The 22027-nt window shown below is 37.0% G+C and overlaps 1 protein-coding gene across 2 annotated transcripts in view; it reads left to right on the forward strand.

Moving 5' to 3' along the window:
* Positions 1-3572: 3572 nt before the first annotated feature.
* Positions 3573-22027, forward strand: part of LOC128990875 (tyrosine-protein kinase Dnt-like) — a 93225-nt gene continuing 74770 nt past the window's right edge. For both annotated transcript variants that reach the window (XM_054413503.1, XM_054413504.1), the window contains exon 1: positions 3573-3923. In XM_054413503.1, the coding sequence (XP_054269478.1) occupies positions 3800-3923 (124 nt within the window). In that variant the 5' untranslated portion in view covers positions 3573-3799. The remainder of the gene's footprint in view (positions 3924-22027) is intronic.

Here is a 22027-nt window from a genome sequence, read left to right on the forward strand (position 1 = left end):
CATCAACACATTTTTATCTAGGTTACACTGATATTTTTTACGAATGTGAGCAATGCACGATCATATAAGCTTATAATTTTTTTTTCACAGACTGTAACTTGTTGATAACCAGTTAAGATAAAAAGGAACAAATTATTTGCTGTTTAGTAGCATTACAATAATTAATTACCTGTAAATAGATTAATGAGTGTTTTTTTATTGCCTCATAAAATATTTACTATCAAGATTTGTTCGTCGTATATATTTTTCATGCTCTTAATTTTATTGCTTTTCATTATTATCTAATTTAGTCTTTGTGTAGTAATTTTAATAACTATTTCGCTCAAGCATCAAAAATATATTTTGCTGCTTTATAAGTATGTTGAGGCACATCTTGCATACATTTCCTATTTACAGTATTCGCAGAAACGGAAACAACATATAAACGTGATGGGGTGGTTGTATAAATAAAAGCTATGTTAACTTTATATGAGTACAACAGAAAAAAACTAAATCTATTAATGGACTTTTTTACTACGATATCTAATCAACTTATGACAGCTAGCTTGACCATACTTCTGAACCAAATTACAAGCGGGTTGGACGAAAAGAAAGGTTATCGGTCCAATACGTGCAGGTTTTATTTGTATTTTGATATTATTTATGTTAATTGGGTCAAAAATGGAAATTCAACCTTTTTTATGGATATTTAACATGGGGCTAATTCTATATGTTAATTAAGCATGTTTATTGAAACCCTTTTTTTCTCCCCTGTGCATCGCAGGGAAAATCTACGCATACAGAAAGATATATTTTCCTGAAGATGTGCAGAATCGCTTTATAAATTAAAATAGGCTCAAAAATAAGCACGAAAAATTAGTTTGAACAAAAATCTACTTGGGCCTTATGGAATGTCATGTTGGAGACAAGAAAATCAAAACAAATACAAGAAAGAATACCCCCGCCGCAGCAAACCTGCAGACTAAGCGAATTTCCATTAATCTGATTGGATTTACACTAAAATGCCTTCATAAAAATAGCACATTTATTTCCTATTTAAATAGAATTAGTTTAACGAGTACTTAGGTTTGCTGCAACAGGGAGGGTAAAAAAGATTTTTTTTTATAAAATGATAATAGTTTAGTAAGAAATAAAAGTATTTTCAAAATTCAATCAAAATATGTTCGTAAACAAGCAAACTACAACAGTTGACTTATTCTCCATAAGAATAACATGGGAATTTTAAAATTACAATTTTTTTGAATTTTCTCCGTAACAATTAGGCGCATAATAACGCTTCAATATACTAAATTATTTGTTTTTTTAAGCTCTACAAAATGGTTTAAAAAGAAATTGTGAAATTTTGTGTTTTTAGGGTCAAAAATGGGAAAACCCTATTTTTACCCCATAAAACCCCCCATAAACCCCTGTTCCCATAGTCCAATCATGCTGGTTCGCGAACTCATTCAAGTTTATCCTGCCTTACACCTTCAAACCAAATTTTATCAAAATCGGACAAAAATTACTCAAGTTATCGTGCGGATGGACACATATATATATATATATATATATATATATCTCTATATATAGATATATAAAAATTTGAACGAATGGTGTTTTTGGCCTCTGGGGACATCAAAATGAAAAAGTAAATCGGTCCCGGGCTTAGGTCTTACCATGAGACCTACGGTAATAGCTACTTCCCTATAGGGAAATTCGCTAAAAATCACATGTTTTATTTACAGCGTGGAGTGAAAATATAGAAATTTTCACAATACATACTTTTGGTCGGATTTTCAACCACGGAGCTAGTTTTGTATATTTCCAATAATATAATAATGTATCGAGTTATATAAGAAAGAATTGGTAATTCAACTGGATAAGTCAAGTGAAGTAATTGGGCTTAAAAACCCCCTACTACTATTATTGTTCTCGGGTCATGGGTCATCCTATTCGCTCTACGAATGATTGCACGCACATTTTGCAACTATTCTTCTATTCTACTGACGTCTCTTTCAAGAGCTATGACGTTGAATAATCGATCTCGGCATAAAAAACATCAACAACCCCATAGACCGTTTAGGCACACCTGAACGCTCTGAAAGGACCTCTAAAGGATGCGTGCTCAATGCTTGACTGAATGGGCAATGATTTATTATTTTCTTTCAGGATATTTTCTCGTCTCCAAAGGCAGGTGTGGCACTGTTGACTCTGACATTTTGTTTGCATTCAGTGCTACCAACCGACTCATCTCCCATTCCCTGCACGACAGTAAACATTCTATCTTGTCCCACGTCTGGCGCCTCGGAACTACTTGGTTCTCATTTACATTTACACCTCACCTGTACACAATATGGCGACGGAGAAAACAGAAAAGTCGGGTGATAAATGTGTGGACGTCGCATGCTGCGTTTGTCATGCGGGAGTTATATGTGTGTTTCTTATAACCGGGCAGTTTTAGGTTTCTACTGGTAGTTGTAAATTTGGGAGACTTCAACTACTGTTATATTTATGGGTCGTTGAATCTATGTTTTGTATATGGAAATATCGTTAAATAAATTTAATTTCTACCAAACTTTAGTGTTCTAATATACTAAAAAATCGTTCTCATGTGTTCATCTATTGAATGGCAACAAAACAGTACGGTTTACACGTGGAATATAACCTTTGTAAAGAAAATCTATTAGTGTACTGTACGATTATTTGAGTACTAGACCTACCCATTTTATCTTAATTTTCTAATGATTTTCAAGAGAAACCCATGCGTTTAAAATGCCAAGTGGGATCGATTGAGAGCCTCAATGACGCCTTATTTTCATTGGTCTAAAAATTAAATATGTAAATTAAAATAAGGTCGTATACGTAGTTGACGTTAGATAGTATGGACCCAAAAACTTAAAACGTTATCCAGCAGCAAAGAAAAAGGACGGATAAATAAACAAGTGAAAATATGAAAAAGAGGTTTTTGATTCTTTGCTTGGTGATTTTCTCTGCAACTATGTGTAAATATTATCTTTTAAATAAAGTGGTAGCTTATATGGTTAATTAATCGATTCGCATATTAACTTTACCATATTCTAATCAAACTCTTCTTGTGTATAACAATTGTTTAGTCAAGTTCTGCGCACATCATTTGCTGCATAAACGTTCTCTTGGACGATGTCCAAAACCCAACGACTTATTCTAACGATTCGGCAACACATTTTACGGCAATGTAAATTCCGATTTGAATAAACCCTTAATTGCCACCTCCAGCATTTGAATACCAATAATAAACACGGCAATAAATCACTTTTAACAAGACCTGTATCTATTCGTTAGTGTCAAAGCTATTCTCGCTTGACATATTTAAAAAATGTAATGAATCGAAATCAATTGGCATTGTACGCCTTTACGTTTGATTTATGGAGAACCCTGCTAACCACCTCGTTTGGGAGGCTGCGAGAAGGCATAAAAACATTATTGATGGTCGGGTCTGATCGGGCGGTTCCGGCTACGCTCGGCTCCCCACTGCCCCCCACTCCCGCGCCATTTCGCCTTGTTGAGAACGAAACACGAACTTGTTACGAGAACGAGAACAGAGTGGTGTTTGCGTTCGGCACGGGACGGTCGTTCGTCTGTCGGATTTTGTTTTCTGTGAACATATTGTAAATTATGTGTCTTAGCCGATGTATACGTACTTACAGTGACTGAAGTGTGTCTTGATATGTATTGATGTGACTTTATTTACAGTGTAGATGTCTTGAATCCGTCTCCAAGCGCGATTTCAGGGGCGTAACCTCACTTGTGTTTTAACCTCTCTTTTCGGCCTAGTAGCGCGATGGCTAAATTCAAATCCTTGTTTACATCCACGTTCCTTTTGGTTTACTTTGCTTGCACGTTGAATCAGTGTTGTGCTAACCTCAACTTGTACCTGAATCAGATTGAAGTACGAAGATTATTAGGTAAGTTATCTTGTTTGTTATTCTTGTAGTTATTCTTTAAGTTTAATCGGAAACTAAGTTTTTTTCGCACTCCTTGTATTTTGTGTATCAGTTGTAATAGCCGGGAACATCTTTACCATTATGTATGTGTAAGATGATAACAGTATAAGCTATTTAACAACAATTCCCTTCAAACAGTAGTTTCCCAATTACATTTCGTTTCAGGATTCACTTCTGTTTAATTATTATAGCCAATTAATGTTCTATAAGTACCTAGCTTACTTAGTAAGTTATTATTTAACAACTTTTACATTCTTCCTGCTTTATTTAGTACATTTAATTAGACGATGATTCCTTGCCGGCGACAGGTAAACGTCCGAACACAAATTTTATATTCTTAGGTATATATTTCTACTATTAAATGTTACTGTTACCTTATAGAAATGTCAATGCTCCCAAATACTCTTAAAATATTAATTGAATATCAATCGTATTCAAGTTAGCCTATTGCTAACGATTGTTGGTACCTACCGTCCTATAGGGTAACTCTAAATTAGTGTATATCCTAATCCTCAATATAATAGACTTGACATTGTTTTCACCTCTAACATACCAATCAAAGTAAACTATGATATGATCATTCTCTGTGAAATTTAAGCTATAAAGTGTGATACATCACCATTTTTAACATCCAACCACTACACACTTTACTTAATTCTCGTTACACCGTTATTTGCACCTTAACCGGCTTCAAATCAGCATTGAATTAGTATTTACCAAACGTTACCTTGTGATTTAGCGCCACTTAAGTCATTCATAATTCAAGACGCCTTGTTGAACATAAATAGCCGCGTTAACCCATGCCAGTCGCGTAGGCGAGCTCCGAGTGAGCACATAGTATGCTAAACACGGGGTAGCGTTCATGAGTTAGTTATGGTCTTGGGACTGTTAATTCCAACGAGCATAATTTACTTTCTAGTCAAGGCCATACTGTGGTAGGTTGGCAAGAGTTTGTCAGCTTGCTGATTTCTCTTACAAATGGGAAACAGCTGATTGTTAATCAATAAAGGTTTTCGTGCAGTTCTATTCTGTAGCCTATTCTTTTCTTCTGAACGTAATCTTGTTGCTGTTCGTGTTTATTGATACGTAAACAATAAACATAACAGATGATACAGTACATATTTAGTAAACAGTACAAGTATTTGTTTGCGAATCGCGTGTATTCGGTGCGGTAGTTTTTAACTCTATTTCTTATTTCTCCTCACACATTCGATCAGCTGTTTCGCTGTTCTACATCTCCGTACAGTACATCTACTCCCCTCTCGCTCTACGTCTGTCAGAGCTATGGTGACTACCACGACACCCTCTAAAGACCGTCAGCAGCACTGCTTTGTTTAGACTAAGCGAGCCAGAAATGAATGCATCTTTCCCACCAGCTAGCCTAAACGTTAATCATTGTCCCTTTGTTTGTCGCTGTCCCACTGTGCGGTGGAAGCGAGTTTAGCCGGTGAACATGGGCCTATAGTCGGTTTCTTCTTAATTTAAGTATAAAACACTGAGTTGTACCACTAGATATGACAAAACGTAGACTAGTTTATAGTTTATTCGTTTGTGTAGTAGAAACAACGCAGAAATTAAATTAACCTGGTTGATAGTTGGTTTATTTTTTGTAAAAGGGTAAATCACTGAGTGATATTCCGCTCCAGTTAACACAAAACACCAGACGAAAAATATTAGGCCCACTTCAATCGTTCATGTAGCCTAAATGTAATGGGCTAAAACACTGCGCTAAATCTATGACGTACTATATTGGACGTAAATGGATGCAGAGTGAAATTATTATATGATCTGTGTAGGTTTATAACTGGCTAAAATCAGCTTGATCTTACCTAAGACCATTTATACACGTATAGTCAAAACACAATGCTCATATTATATTATAGCAACAGAGTTCTCCTAAATGGGCAAAATACAGGCACTCGGGGAACGAACAAAAAATAATTTCTTAACTGACAGAAAGAGGTATTTCCGAAGAACAAATATAGCTAAGTATTTTTGTAAGCCTCAAAAATCATCACTTAAAATCGCTGAATGGAAAGAAAACAAAGCCATTTGGCACTTCCCCAGAATAGCCTCCTGTCAAAATCCGACAGGTACGGAACGTCGTTTCCGAGAAAGGCATTTTCGGGTTGGCAGCAGGAGATAAACGTTTCCGTTGTTGGTTTAAGGTTTAGCAGCCCCGAGGTCCTGATGGACGAAGGGTGAGGTCCAGGTCCAGGTAGAGACAAACCCCCCACTGCTACGGCGCCGACTGTTATCAGTTCATCTATCGTTAGTGGCCTTGACCTTGACGTGATATCATCAGAGACTGCGCGAGGCCGACGATCTAGGCTAGAAGTAGAACTATGAGAGACGAAATTCGGGTTAGATAATTTCAAGAATGGAGACCCTTGTCTTAAACACTGTTGAATCTCGTTCTGAAGCCCTAAAATGGATTTTAAATATTGGTTTATAGTTTTATTTTGACACATTTACCAAGTACACATTTACCATTATTTAATGTAGGTTGAATTCGAATGCTACATTTTTCGGAATTTTTGTCACTTTGTAGTTTTTATATAGTTTGAATGTTGACCATACACACGGTACGTAAGCTTAAATGATTTAACATTTCACCTCTTGATAACCCATAGACGATAAAACAGTAGAAGTTGATAGTACTGTACGTTTAGCAAGTTTATCACCACAACATACACGATAATTGTTTTTCATCTTACCCCAGTTCTTTTTAAAAATTACATTCATAAAACACATTCAAAGCCCGAAATTTGTTATAAACGAAATAAATTCTTTCCCCGGACATACAATACCGTACGTCCCTCGTAACTAAGTATCTCATTTGGAATCCACGCAGGTATTGTAGCCATGAATCATACACGCGCCCCCAGTGTTTCTTACAAATTCCCCGTTGTTACACATTTTGTGCGGTTACGTCGTTTGGAAACTACAATAATGTTTCTGACTATCTTACTGAATTTCACGATTCCAAAACTAGGATTTGTAAACCGACGATTGGACCCGGGCCTATAAATCTACCCCTAACTACCTGCAGCTTCCTTTCCTTTAATTAATGGATCGAAGACGTGTTCAAATATTTTTTATCTAGTTCGTTAGCATAAACAAGTTCACAATTTAGACCGGCAACGACAGCGTATCGTTAACGATTTGTCTGATCGTTGATCGTTCGTTGTTTCTTCGTTTGAGTTGGAGTTGTCTTGTAAAAGTTTGATTTGTATCGCTATTCGCTGGTCATATGTAGCTGTGGTAATATAGAGTATATTCAACACTGTTAGAATTAACCTACAGTAATTCTATTGGAAACTTTTGCTCGAAAACGTGTTTTTTGACACTTCCTGCACTATTAAGGCAACTGACATTTAAAAACCAATACAGCACAGTTCTCAAAGGATGTAATGCGTTAAATTAACTTTACGTTAATTTATCCTTGCACCTTGCAAATTTCTAATTTCCGCAAGAGCCACCGTTATGCACTAATTTAAGCCTTACAGCTCTATTACGGTGTTTTCCCAGCAGTCTACGTTCATTAGATCGGTGCTTGATTGAGATGTTAATCAACATAGGGTAATGTGATTAACAATAATTGTATGTAATAGATACAACCATTAATATCGAAGTAAGCGCGTCTGATTAAGCGTTTGTTAGCGTGTATGATAAGTTATAACAAAATTATAAACCTACCTAGCATGTTGTAAAATTGTTATTCATATTTCATCTGAAGAAAATTAGAAACCTTTTCTAAAAATTCCAAACTACCTATTGTTTTTTTCGGCACTTTAGAAGGCTATTAATCTTTAAAAAACAAATAATAGCGTCATTCATTGTTTTTAAATGTTGCCAATTGTGTTGTAATTGGTAAAATTTAAGTCAGTTCTATGTCCTATCCAATTCGTTAATGACAAGGAAAAATTTGGTTTGGATTCCACTATACACTGTAGGTCCCTTAGTTGCCATTGGCTGTATGGGCTATTAATTAACAGCTGTGTATAAGGAATATGTCGGCCTTAAGTCACAAGACTACAAGATCGTGCCACTCATCCTTCACTCTTATTTGGGTTAAAATACGCACCTAGTGGCATCCCCATCTTTGAGCATATGCATGTTCAAACCAGATTCCAACAAACAAAATTATTCATCCAACGATGAATGACGCATTTAGCACAGTTCTTACTCGACAACTCGACACTTTACTTAGGAGCAATACCTACACGTGGTTACCTCATGATAAAGTCCTGGACTATGAGAGTGACTGTAGGATATGATATCTTCTCCAAGCTCTACATTGTGTAGATGTCCTTCACACAACTCGTTGTTGTCAGTTGGCGGTGATGTTCTATACGATTCTTGTCACTTGTGTTTCCTCTCCTACCAGATAACAGATTTCAATTGCAACTGAGGCCTCTGAGCTTTCATAGGTCCCTTTATGTCAAGTAAATTCGTTTCTATTTGATTTTTATCTCGAAAGGTTGTGAATTATCATTTTCACTTATTTGGTTAAATATCTGAGACATAATTACGAGACCGTAGATACAAATTTTTTTTGCAACTTTACTTTTATAAATCTCATTGTATTTTAAAATGTATTTGATATAGAATCCAAATAATGCAGTAAAAAAATCATTTTTTTCTATTCAGCTCTCGGAACAGCTGAAACAACTTACTTTCGAGACAGGCGTTGATTTATTAGGTCTATATTTTCATGTACTGTAATTTTATTAATGGCTCCAACAAATTTAGGTATTTGTAATAGCTTTTAGGCATTGCCATACATCTTCTAAAACGTGTAATGCCAAAATACTATTATTTAAAACTATACGATTGTATTTTGCCTACATTGCGAAAGACGATTTTATAACAGTTGCAATGGTATAGCAAGTAAACCGTGTTTTTCGACAATTTTGGAACCTATTAGCCTATACTAGTATATTTCTAATAATTCGTGATTGTTTATGGATAATACAGGTGGTAAATACCTGGATAAAAAGTTATACATTTGTGTTTAACTAAAATTAAAAAATGTATGGTAACAAAAAACTGATACACACACACTGTCTAGAAAAGTTTTGCATCTTGATCGTCTAAGATTAAACTCGTTGCAACACGACTACCTCACTTCACTACTTAGAATAGTAGGGGTAGATAAAGTAGTGTCAAGTTCACTTCCCGTAATGCAGTAGTAGCACTCAGTTTCCTGCAGTCCAGACCAAAGGGTCAGCAAGTATAACGTCAGCTGATATACGTGCTGATAGCACAGCCTAGTTCCTGATAAGACACGGTAGCCTCGGTACAGTTCTAGCTACTTCACTTGCAAGTTGTATTTCATAGAAACCTGCACGCTGACCAGCACTCAGCAGTTGCTTGCTACATGAGTAGTCGTGGGAAACGTTCTAGGAAGCCTCTTGAAAAATGATTAAATTACAAAGGAAAAGCTGATAACAAAAGTTTAGATCATATTAAGCGTAAAAAGACCTGGATTTTTTTATGAAAATAGTATCAACTTGAGCGCTCAACCTTTGAAAGACTAAGTAAAATAAATATTTTGATTAGGCTACAAACTTTTACTACCTATCTGTAAATATTGTGTGACCATTTACTTATTTTGATTTTACCGAGACAAAAATTGAGGTTAAGCAGAGATGTAAAATTAATCCATTGGTTTTGACTCCTTGATTATAATAATTATTGTAGGCTATTGAATGTGATTTTGGATCAGAACAATAGCGAACGTCGTTTAGAAAAAAATACATTTTCTTATTAAAAGACAACAGTGGTGTAGCTTTGAAGCAATCTACTCCTACTATAAACACGAGAAATATCCCAGTTTGCAATGAAATCACGTACATGTTGGACACAAAGCTAAACAAAATTCCACAGTACAGACACAAGTCGTAAGAAATCATCTGTACAGCAAGAGCAGTTCCTCGAACCGATTGTTCCCGGACTTTATGTATTCTGAGATTTACAATCAATAAACGAGGCCGCGTGTATTTTAATCAGCTGTTTGAGGGAACGATGTCGTAAACGCGTCAGCAACGACGTCTGGAGCGGACTGGACTGGAGTAGACTCACTCAGCGCGTTGTAAAGTCTACAACCGTTTATTACTTATATTGTTCTACGGCTATTCGAGATGCAATAACAATTGTATTGCGGGATAAGATATCACTGTACGGGTAATTATTGCGTTGGAGGTGATATAGCCTGCAACCAACGATTATAACTCGACACCTATTCCCAAAGACAAACAGGAACTAGAACGAATTAGAGCCATCCGAAACCAAAAGTAAATCAGCTGTACAATGGCATAACTCTATGTGATATTATAAATAAGTACTTAGAACAGAACGCAATAAACTACGAAGGACTAAAAATAGACTCGCATTCTATTTAGCCATCCAATAATAGTGTAGGGTTTATTTACGTTCCCAGTTCCCGTGCGGCGTTGTTACAATGACTGACCGCTGTTATACAGACTGTTATACAACAGCGTGTTGCAACGTTGTAACATAGTAACACGACACGCTATTCATGTGTTAACTTCCATGCTCAGTATAACCGTTGATAAGATCAGTCTAACATTGATAAGCGGATTTTCAACTGATTAGGGTGGACGTAACCATATTAATGGTTTTTTTTTTAAATTTCCCCCCAGCATTATGTAAGACAATTCAAGGAAAATGTGGTATTTAATAAGTTAACAATGATTTAAGGTTTTTTTTAGTTATTGATGAACTAATCTATTTTTCTTAATACACCGGTACTCAAACTTTAAAACATAGAGTTTGAGAAAGAGAATTCACATAGAAACATGAACCAAGCATTGTGAATTTTCACCCAATACGATATTTTTTGTCTGAGCAGCAAAAGCTAAAAATTTTAATTGCACAGTAGACGTTTTTTCCCTTTTATACCTTACTAGCTGGCCCGACAGACGTCGTCCTGTCCTATTGTGGTTTTATGTCACATGCTCGTTCATTTTCAAGATGAGCTCGTTCGCATGGCTCAATCACGTCCTGGTTGAAGTTCGTTCGCTACGCCCACTCACCTTTAGGTTGGAGCTCGTTCGCTGCGCTCACTTGCCTTCAGGTTAGCTCGTTCGCTACGCTAACTCGCCTCCAGGTTGAAGTTCGTTCGCTACGCCCACTCACCTTTAGGTTGGAGCTCGTTCGCTGCGCTCACTTGCCTTCAGGTTAGCTCGTTCGCTACGCTAACTCGCCTCCAGGTTGAAGTTCGTTCGCTACGCTCACTCACCTTTTGGTTGCAAATTAACTGTTCTCATAAATTAAAAATAAATATAGTGCTGCACCCTGTTGGTAAACCTATTAACTTTTTAATGCTATTGAACATCACAGAATCAAATTGTTTAGTTGCACCAGCTGTTAAGATTCTTTAATTCCATTTAAATATGAGTACTCATAAGGTTAACATGGGAAACTCCAGAGCCACTGGGGCGGAGCCCTATTGACGGATCTGCACCAAACTTCACACAAACCATCCTTGAATAATGCTTAATAATGCCTGAAAGTTTCATTACAATCTGTCGAGCGGTTTTGGAGTCCATAAAGGACAAACATACAAATATACAAACATACAAATATACAAACATACAAACATACATTGGATTTTATATATATAGATTGGTACCTGCTCATTTTTTGCGATTATTTTTTCTAATTGGAAAAATTACTTTCCATACTTTAACGTAACATTGGTTCATAGTTCCCTGCTTCGGAATTTTAAAACCTAAAACCAGCGTCTTGTTCTCTTTGTCACTTCACCGTTCCTGTGATAAATTTCTTTGGTAATTGGACATAATTTCGTATTTCGCTAATCGTTTCCAGTTTCCCACATAGTTCTACACATAGCCTATTAGAAATACTAATGAATAGCAGCACGTTTTTAATTCCCTCCACGAGTGCCGGGTTCATTACCATCTGTTACACAATGGTGTTACATTACACGGTAATCCCAGGTGTGTTACCGCGGTAGACAGCGACTTATCTTGTTTGTTGAGTGAAGCTGTGTTTACCGCGCTACTGATGCGTTGACAGCTGATAACACCGCAGATAACACACAAAACGCGGCAAACTCCTCTCACCTTCCCGCCAAAACCGTGTAATCAGTGTTATCAACACAATTGAACTGTGACAATTTGGCTGTCTTGAATGAACTCTGCTCATGTGTTGGGTTTATCATTGAGGATGCAATGTGGTAGATAGGTTTCGTAGGGATATGGTTTGATATAGTTGGGTATCGGGTACCCCCTAGATAATAGATTTCTTCGATGTAACCTGTAAAAGAGTTAATATCATTTTTTATCGGTGTTATTAACCTAAGTGTTGGCACAAACATTGATAATTTAATTCTCTTCGTAAAATCGCATACATTGATATCAGTTTTCCACTTATGTTATCACTTGCACCTCACACCTAAAAATTTCCCAAGTTAAGGTGACAAATGTCCTGATATTTTCGCTGTTGTCAAATGTAACTCTTTTGCTCTGGCTCATGTAAATATTTTTTACAGCTTTCTCACTATGTTAACCTTATGAATGAGTTTATTATAAGCTCACGTATGTATCTTTCTTTACTCCTTTCCTAGCTTCATTTTAATTTTGAGCATTTAGATAGAAACCTTTCTGCTATTTTTTCTTCAATCAAATGCCACTTTTTCTGCTAGCAAATCCCATTTCTGCATATATTATATGTATTAATAACGTATACTTTCCTAATTATTTTTATAACATAGTTTTAAGCTCATATTTTAGGTATCTTTTAACTCCTTTCCTAGCACCATTTAAATATTTCGAATAAATCGTTCTTTAGTTGCCTTGAATGTCGAACAAAGTGAATTCTATCGGAGCTGAATTATACAGTACAAACTTCAAATTCAGCAACGTGTTTTGAAAGTAAAGTTTATTGTATCCTCGCCTTTAGATCCAAAAGTTGCCAAACGAATGCACTACATTCAACGTATCTTCCTCAAAATCCAACAGTTGAGTAGTCATTCTACAACCCTAGACATCGTCTCATTCTCAAGTGAGAGTCCAAACGTTCTCAACAGCGTGATGCAAAGTAGCAATATTAACATTCTAACCTTTAGGCCTATAACCAGAATGTACCAAGCAAAACTTATATTCAAGCTATATTCCTTCCAATTCAAATCCAACACTTGAGGTTATGTGTGTCATCTTTTAGTGTTTATCCTGGACATCGTCTACTCTTGAGTGGCTCTACACTCAGTCGCGTCGTCGCCCACTCGTGTCGTGACGTAGCACCTCATCCCCTCTGGTCCTGGACCTCTAGACCCTCAGTCGTGTCGTCACGTCACCTCATCCTCTCTGGTCCTCTGGACCTCTAGCTAGACACAGTCGCGTCGTCGCCCACTCATGTCGTGACGTAGCACCACATCCTCCCTGGTCCTGGACCTCTAGACCCCGGATAAACAGCCAGGGGCGATGGCATTGTATGCTAAGTCGGACCCGCCACCGCCACCCGGGAATGCAGATTTAATCGATTATGCTAAACGAGCCGAAGATATATCGTGAGCCGGCTGTTTGCTCACGGTTTATGGGAGGTTCTGAGTTGGTACTTTACGTAAGTTTACGTGAAATGTACCCTATGGTGGTGTTATATGTCAAAAAAGATTTTCTCTGTGGACTATTTTTGTATCTAGCTGACGACGTCTGTCGACTAATCTCAACGATTTTAATTCTAACTACAATAGGCTGTTCTCATATTTTCATTTTTTAGCGTATTTTCACGTTCTTACTTGGAAACACACTTTGATTTCCTGAGCAAGTTTCGTGAAAAGTTCTTTTATTCACTTATTCATCACGTTGTTTTCAGCACCTTGAATCAAGATTAGTTGAAGTTTCAATGTTCCATGTTTTAACAAACAACACTTTTCGTCACTTGAAGTACTCGAGTTTCATAAACATTACAATAGTGGCAGAGAGTGTGAAGTGTCGCAGATGGTTCTAAAGCAGCTCTCCTTCAGTCAATGCTCATCCTTCAGACCCGTCCTCTCCTTCAGACAGACCCTCAGGACGTCAATGTATTTGGATGACTCCGCACCTTCTGGAGTCGTGACTCTTCCGTTTCACTGAGTCTTTTCTTTTGTAATCAGTTTTGTGGGCGGAGATGTAGTTTTTGTCGTGTGTAAACTTCAGAGCATAACAGATTTTTCAGCTGTCACTTCAATCATCATGGAGATTTTCATTTGAATATCGTAATGTTGATAGAAGTACAACATTGTCGTTGTCAATGGTAACGTCTAAGGTTACAAGCATTGAGTTTTTAGATCCATTAAAGACACTTGTATACCCAATCATTAAACATAAGTCTAAAAACCTACTTACGACTTAGTATATTATTGATAAGTACATTAGTGTACATTATACAGGTATCTTTCCCTTCCAACATATACACTAGGAATCAACCCAGCTGACCTTTAACAAGGCTGCCATATAATTCACGACGCACTTACACTAAAATAACAAACTGGTGTGTAGGTTTCATAAAATCTTATTAAACCAATATAATATCAACGAGGAAGATTAGTGAAGACATTCTAAACCACCTTAAGCACCTCAACTGATTAAATGAAGCAAAAACAGCATTTTTCTACGAATGCAAAAGGCGACTTGATACGTTGAACTTGCAACGAAATGTCAATGGTTATCGTTTGAACTTAGCAGTCCCTACTGTAGTATAAGTTTACAAGTTACCTAACTTGAGCCACAACTCAAGACCGCTTATCCTCTACAAGTCTGCAGCTTTATGACGCTTACCCGGTAATGGCCGGAGAAGCACTTGTGACGCTTGTCTGGGCTTTACTGCTTGAGGAAACATTGAGCGATGTCTTTCAGTTTCAGTAAACGGCTTAGTGTACCACTCTGTCCTATATTTCTCTGTGTATTTGTATTGTTTGCGTATTTTTGTCACTTTAATGTAGTAGTAGTACTGTACTTATACTGTATTGCTGGGAAATGTTACATTGTTTAACTAGTTGTTTTGGAAGAACTTAAATCACTGTGAAGATACAATGTTTTCTATCAATTAAGGTTCAGGTGCGTATATTTAGCACTATGCGTATTTACCTCAAAGAGTTTTGTTTATTGACTACATTAACACCACCAGGCTGTCAGGTTCAGGCTGTCTTAAGCTCCAGATGAAAGCCGAATGATGTTTTGGTGGATGGGAAAACGAAAAGGGACGTTGGGCCCTATCAACCCCTATTACTTTAGCCATGGAAGGCTAATGAGGATATAGGTTATTAACGACGAGGAGAGGATTTAATGATATATCTGACCTTATTTTCCCGAGGGTAGTACGATGCTGGTAATTGTTAGGTTTCTAAGAGCTTCCGATTGAAAGCACTCGCACGGCCTATGATCCTCATTCGAAGTTCTCCCAGATTCCCCTTTCTACAGCCAGCTCTAACTTCCTACCCCTGAGGTGGACGATAAGTTTCTCTCTAGAATCAACCTTTCGGCTCTCTAGAATCTTTCTCGAACTCTTTGTAGACTCTTCTTGATAGCGAGGCCCATCGCACTATCCAACTATATAAAACACCTCAGTCTTCTGTCATCCTCACACATCCTCAAATCCCTCTGATACATGACGCGACCTTGCAACCGAACCTAGAACTCCATACAAACCCATTGAGGTCCGAAAGTGAAACCGCAGGGTTCCCATCGACATTCCTGTGTGGCTGCGCACACTCCAATTACCCGGGGCCCGGGGCTCTGTTGCTGGTCGTCCAGTTGTTGTATTGGCTGTTGATTGCCGCAGCACGAAGTGACGGCCCCGCCCCCGGCTGCGGCGGCTTTGAAGCGGGCAAATACACCGCAGATGGACGATAATGCCAGCCATGCTCGCCAGCGCGGACTCTGCGTTTGCTTTGGCAACGGCGAAGGCGAAAATCTAGACCTAGAGCAATGTCTGAGAGTGAATCAGGTCTAAGCAGATTCCATACTCAAGTTTCTTGAAGGTGAACATCTATAATAGAACAATGCCTTCTGGAAGTGGCTCAGGTGTAGACTTCAGTTTCAGAAATCGACACTACCTCTTTTCGTGGGAGCAACAATCTGGACGTTAATCGATTTCTGTTGGAAGTGACTCTTGTCTAGGCTGCAGATAGGAAAATAAACACTCCTCGCCTACTATTAGACGAGTGTGACTGTAACAAACACTTCTCTTGGACCAGGTTCTTCATGATACTGAAATATGCATTGGCATCACCACTCCTTCATACATCTCTTAACATCTCTTTGATGGGAAACGCTTTAAAACTTCTAGTTGTGAAGTACAAATGAAGAAGAATCGTTAACTTGTATTGACGAAGATCTTTTCAGTTTGTCTTCGCTTTTCTTATTCGAAGTATTGACATTTAATATATATTTGTTGTAACTTTTGATGGCCCTTCTGGTAGCTGAGTGATGAGACAGAACATAGCCTAATTTTGAAGATGAATACGGTTACGAAAAGAAATGGAAATATCTCCTTGCAGAATGAACCAATCTCATTACGTTTCCTTATGAAGACCAACATCGTCTATACTGTACTATCTTTTTTAACATTGGTCTTTAGAGGACGCCGGTCATATAAAACTGGTCTTGCCTGTCAGTTAAAGCATGAAACAAATTTCATGTTCTACCAATTCTCAATCCTATAGTGACTCCTATAGGGCCTACCGAAACTCCAAAGATCGCAAAAGTAATTATTAACAGTAAACCTCTCACGTCCATTCCCACCTCACACGTACAGTAAACCAACACCTCGTTATGCTGTGTACTGAGCGGCACGACCTCCATAACTCCAGCGACTCCAGTACAGTCCAGTCGTGTATCTGATACTATAGAGCACCGAGGCGCGAGCAAGCCAAACCTGTTTATAAACAACCGACGCAAATTAAAAGTGATCAAGCCCTGCACGTTCGAGTCTTGTTGGCCGGATTTATGAACCGCGTGACCAGTTCGGCTTCCTTCTATTAACACCTCCCTCTCTCCTTGTTAACGCCGCTGTGTGGACACTGTGGTGTAAGTGAGCTTTATGGTTCTGATTCGGTCCACAGGGCCACCCGCTCTGAGTTGTGACTCCCACTGGTAATTGGATCGTAATTCGCTTATGATCTGTTGCTTGGTGATTTTAATGTGATACGTGTAGACCTGTACGTGGTCGTTTGGAGTATTTTAGTAATTAAGGTTTTATTTAGGTGTTTAGGTAACTCAGGATAATTGGATGTTTGTGGCGGGTCATTAAGCAATTGTACGTAGTTTGTTAACAAATGTACGCTTTTATGAGTAAAAAGGTCGAAAAATTCGAAAAAAAGAGTTGTTAAACGAAAATTGCCGATGTTGTGTATATCTGTTTTGTTCATTGTATTATGTGTAAAATAATTACCTGTATATTCACCTCCTAGGGAAAGTGGTCCAAGCTCCTAAATGTTTTTGAATATGCAAGTGATCGAACTATTAACTTTCGCACAGTAGTCTTAAACCACCAACTAGAACAACAATTGCACCCAACAATTCAAACATATACTCTCATCTCAATATCCCTTGCAGCTAACTAAAGATTACTTCTCAGCTGGAAGTCGAAAGTTAGCTTGTTTATATCAGTTTGTATTCAAGTTAACTTGACGCGCTGAAGTTTGTCTAAGCATTAAACTTGGACCCGCAACTCCTAAGTTATCCGTTCTACAGTGAGATTTATCGTCAGAGTTCACAAGTCAACTGAGTTCAAACTGAAGTCAACTCGACTGAGTTGTCTCATCCCAGATGACCCTTGGAAACTAATACAACTTTGTTAGAGCAATCTCATGACAGTAATTCCGGTTAGAAACACAAACAGCTTTAGAGGAATGGATAGTCTACAAATCCGGTCATGTATGTCCACTCATAAATTGGCACGTTTTACTTTAGAACAAACTTAGAAATCTATTTGAAATATACTTTCATTGAAGGTGTAAATATTTATGCTCCAATTCACTCTGTTGTAATCTCGACACAAACATGCCCCTTGTTACCTGTTGGAGACAAAACCAGAACAAGAAGTCCCATTTGCTGATAACAGACCCGCACCTTGGGCCTAATGGGTTCACTGATTCCTGAAATGTCTTTAATCTGCTTATGTAAAACCTCTGGTAAAGATTAGGCTAATGGGTGTTGTTTGGGTGTTTGGACTAATATGGGCTTGGAACGTGGGAATGTGTTTGGTTAGATTGTAACATGAGTTTGTCTCAAAATTACATAAAAAACCTGGAAGCTAACATTTGTCTAGAATATGGTAGTTGAACTTAAAAACATTGTTGGAGAGATAAACCTTGAAAGTTATTTTCTCAATGTAATTCATTTCATACATGACAAACTGCACTATTATTTCCAAATTATTTTGTTATACAATGATTTTCTTTACAGTTAAAACAGAATTTTATAATTGTTCTGCTGTATTCAAATTTCGTATGATTATACTTTTCAATTTACCTGTAAAACTACTTCCTTAGTTTTGTTACTCTCTTTGTGGTTTGAAAACGATTTTAGTAGGTATGCAAACAAAAATTGTCAAACCATTTTTACACCTAGGAAACCTTTTACTCTCTAGAAATAGTATAACTCTGAAAGAGATTAGGTTCTTAATTCCTTGCTGGACAATACAGTATTGTTGCAACTTGCTGGTTTATTTGGAAATATGCCAAATTGTATCATTTTGAAAATAACTAATTATTTTTCACTGATAAAAAAATCGACTACATAATTCGAAACACCATAAATACGACTAAACGGCCTCCCCCAATCCTCGCAAATCACATAACCACTGCGATTATTTCCAAAGCAAATAACGCGATATTAAACTCGTGTTGACTGATGCGGCAATTCTAAACAAACAGGGTGAATTTTACACCCCACTTGGTACATTGTCAATCAGTGTGGCCAACTGTGGGGTATGACACGTAAACAGTGAAGCGGTTGTCACCCGTCATGTTATGGGGGTTATGGTGGGTGATGGGGTTTGGGCTACAGCAACCCCAGGCGGTCTACATCGATCATGCCGCCGCTGCGTGTCTTATCTGTTAGAGCAACTTTTATTTCTTGGATTTTTTTGCGAACTTCAGTTAAGTTTTTTTTATTATATATTTTTCGTAATTATTGAGGGTTTGATTGAAAGTAAAATTTCATTAATGAAGTCTACTTTCATGACTAAAAGTTTCAGAACATACATTATTACATCCAACAAAATGTGACCTATAAATTTATTAAAACTTTGACCTAAACACTACTATATGCTTCGATTAGTTCTTTCAGTGGTTTGTACCAGTTTATAGTTTTTTAGTAATTTCTATGATACACTAACGTTTGCAACATTCTTAGTGACTTATCCTTGTTTAATATTTGTTTATAAAAAAGTAACGTCAATATTGTTTATTGGAGTGCAGCCATATTTAATTTAACTATTTTAACTTTAAGGGTGTAACGTATGTGTGCTTGAAATTTATAATGGCTACTACTAACCTAGAAATAGTTTATCCACAACATGTCCTATTGGAGATAATGTAGAAAACCAAATTATTTTCAATCTTGGAAAAGAGCCAAATTAGTCCCCTACCTAGTCGAATCAGCAGATAATTCTATTCAAAGTGGAAAACGTTAGTTCCAAAAAAAGGTGCAAGAGTGTCAGGCGTACCTTGGGGAAATTTATTTGAAACGAATCAAGACAAAAGGAAACTACAAGAGACCACCCTATCTACGTTCCTATATTTGGTTTTCAACAAACATTTCTAGTTTTATATTGTTAACATGAAAATGTAAACCAGACAGTAAACCCCTGGCTATGTTAAATGTAATCGTGAAGGATTCTTCTAGTGAATATCCCTTCCTGGCGGAGAAACGGACTGAATCCCAAATCAGGACATAAAGAAGATCTATACCTGACGTCTCCTTCATATTGATGAACTTCGTCGCCAGTCATTTCTGATGGGAAACATCACTTTATGTGAAGTTCATTTTGTTGAGTTGTCTTAATAACTGAAGTCTTATGTCGTGCCGACGATTTGAATTTATAATATTTAACCCCAATAGTCGTGCAGTGATTTTAGTATTGGTATATTTTTGTAAATTTTTGTGTGTGGTTTAACACATGTTTTCAAGTTTAAATATAAACAAATTCATTACCAATATATTTAAAAAAAGACATTTCAACACTTACAGTGACTCGTAGTGGATTATCGAAGTTGGTACCGATAGGTTGAAAAGCAAATGATTACATAAATTATTGAATTGAAATTACTAATAACGATTATAAAAATTAATGAACTATACATTTTTTTATCCGGATACTTGAATGTTTTCATCACGAGCTGCATAATAACTACTTCAACGTTTGCAACACCATTGCTTCATCAAAATTATAAATTTACAATCAAAATCAATAATCGAAAATCCCAATTATAAAACCAATTCATTGAATTTCCTATACTGAAGTAGTCATCAGATACTATATGGAACAGCTACAGTATCAAATTTTTATTCAATCAGATCATATTTGAATGAACCACTCACAAAGAGTGTGACAGTATTATGAAATCTTTCTCGTATTTGTAATATTTTATTTTGGAGGTTGACTCTATATAAAGTTTTCTGGAGATAAATCAATAATTGACATCAACACAGTCTGTCTGTGGCTCAGTTCAACTATGTCATGTTTTGCTGTAAAACTAATTACACATTTACATGAACAAATATCTCTATCAGCCGTCAAAGTCAAAATGTCGTCAACAATCAGCTGTTCAATTGTCACGTGATCAACCAGCTGATTCAATCAAGGATACGTTGACTGTCACTTATCTGATCCATGTAGTCGTAGTGAGTGACAGGAGCGGGCAGCGGACGTACTGGTTTGTTTGACGGACAGATCACAATGGCAGTGGTTTTTGTCACGTGATAGCAATGGCATTGGTTGCGGTTACAGCTGTACTCGTGGTCAGTCACCCACGGATACTTGAGTGGTGGACACTGGACACTGGACAGTGGTCAATGACATCACTGTAATGGTGAAGAACAAGCGGATAGTGTGAACGGCTCGAGGAAGTACAATGACCAGAGTTGATTGTGTTTCCCAAACAATTGAACAATAAATTCCATCTGGAATTATTTATTCCATGTCAACTGTGATGATTTCCAGGTGTACATTAAATCAAAACAAGATACATAAGAATTTCTTAAACAAAAATTGTTACACAATAAAATAAATTGCCAAGTGTGCACCCCAAATACAAATTCTTAGGACAATCCTACAGAACTTTTACACTGATTTTTGCAAACAGATTGGTTTAATAATTAATATTTAGAGAACTTAATTATGCCGAGAAGCCTCCAGAAAATTGTTTACAACTTTTGGTTTGATATTTTAACCTCGAAATTCTTCCTTGAAAACTACCCCGGGAAAGTGTAGTGTCCTGGTACTCCTTTTGGTTTGAGAATTGTGGACGACAAGGTACGTACCTGTTATAACTGAGAACTATACATAACTGTGTTTTGTATGGAATGAACTTCCTGGAAATCGGTGAACATTACAGTTATTAGTTAAAGAACTCATTATGATACAGAAAACACATACAGCACATACATTTGGTTACAATAACTTCTTACATAATTAACTACAAGACATTACCTAACGTGGTTATGCTACTGCGCTATCTAGTTGCACAGTCTACGATAAACTCGTCTTATAACTTTGATCGTAAACAAATTACGACGCTACTCCCGTGACTGGTTACACCACTTTAATCCCTTACGGAACCTCTGGGAAATAACCTAAGTACAGGTAATGCCTCCTACATTAGCTGTGGCTTCATTTATGACAAAACTGTGATGCAATATTTTCCCACTTAATGTAAAAAAAAAATAAAAATAGTATCCCCAATCATGTCAAAAAAATCTCACTTTACCTGAAATTATACAAATACATTATCATTAAATAGTATTGTTTTCTGGTTTTGTTTATTTATTCCAATCAATACATGGATTGGTGCAATGCAATCGCTTTAA

The sequence above is a fragment of the Macrosteles quadrilineatus genome, unplaced genomic scaffold (genome assembly GCF_028750875.1).
Source record: "Macrosteles quadrilineatus isolate MER2022 unplaced genomic scaffold, UCM_ALF_1.0 Scaffold_3__2_contigs__length_128488019, whole genome shotgun sequence".
Classification (NCBI taxonomy): Eukaryota; Metazoa; Arthropoda; class Insecta; order Hemiptera; family Cicadellidae; genus Macrosteles; species Macrosteles quadrilineatus.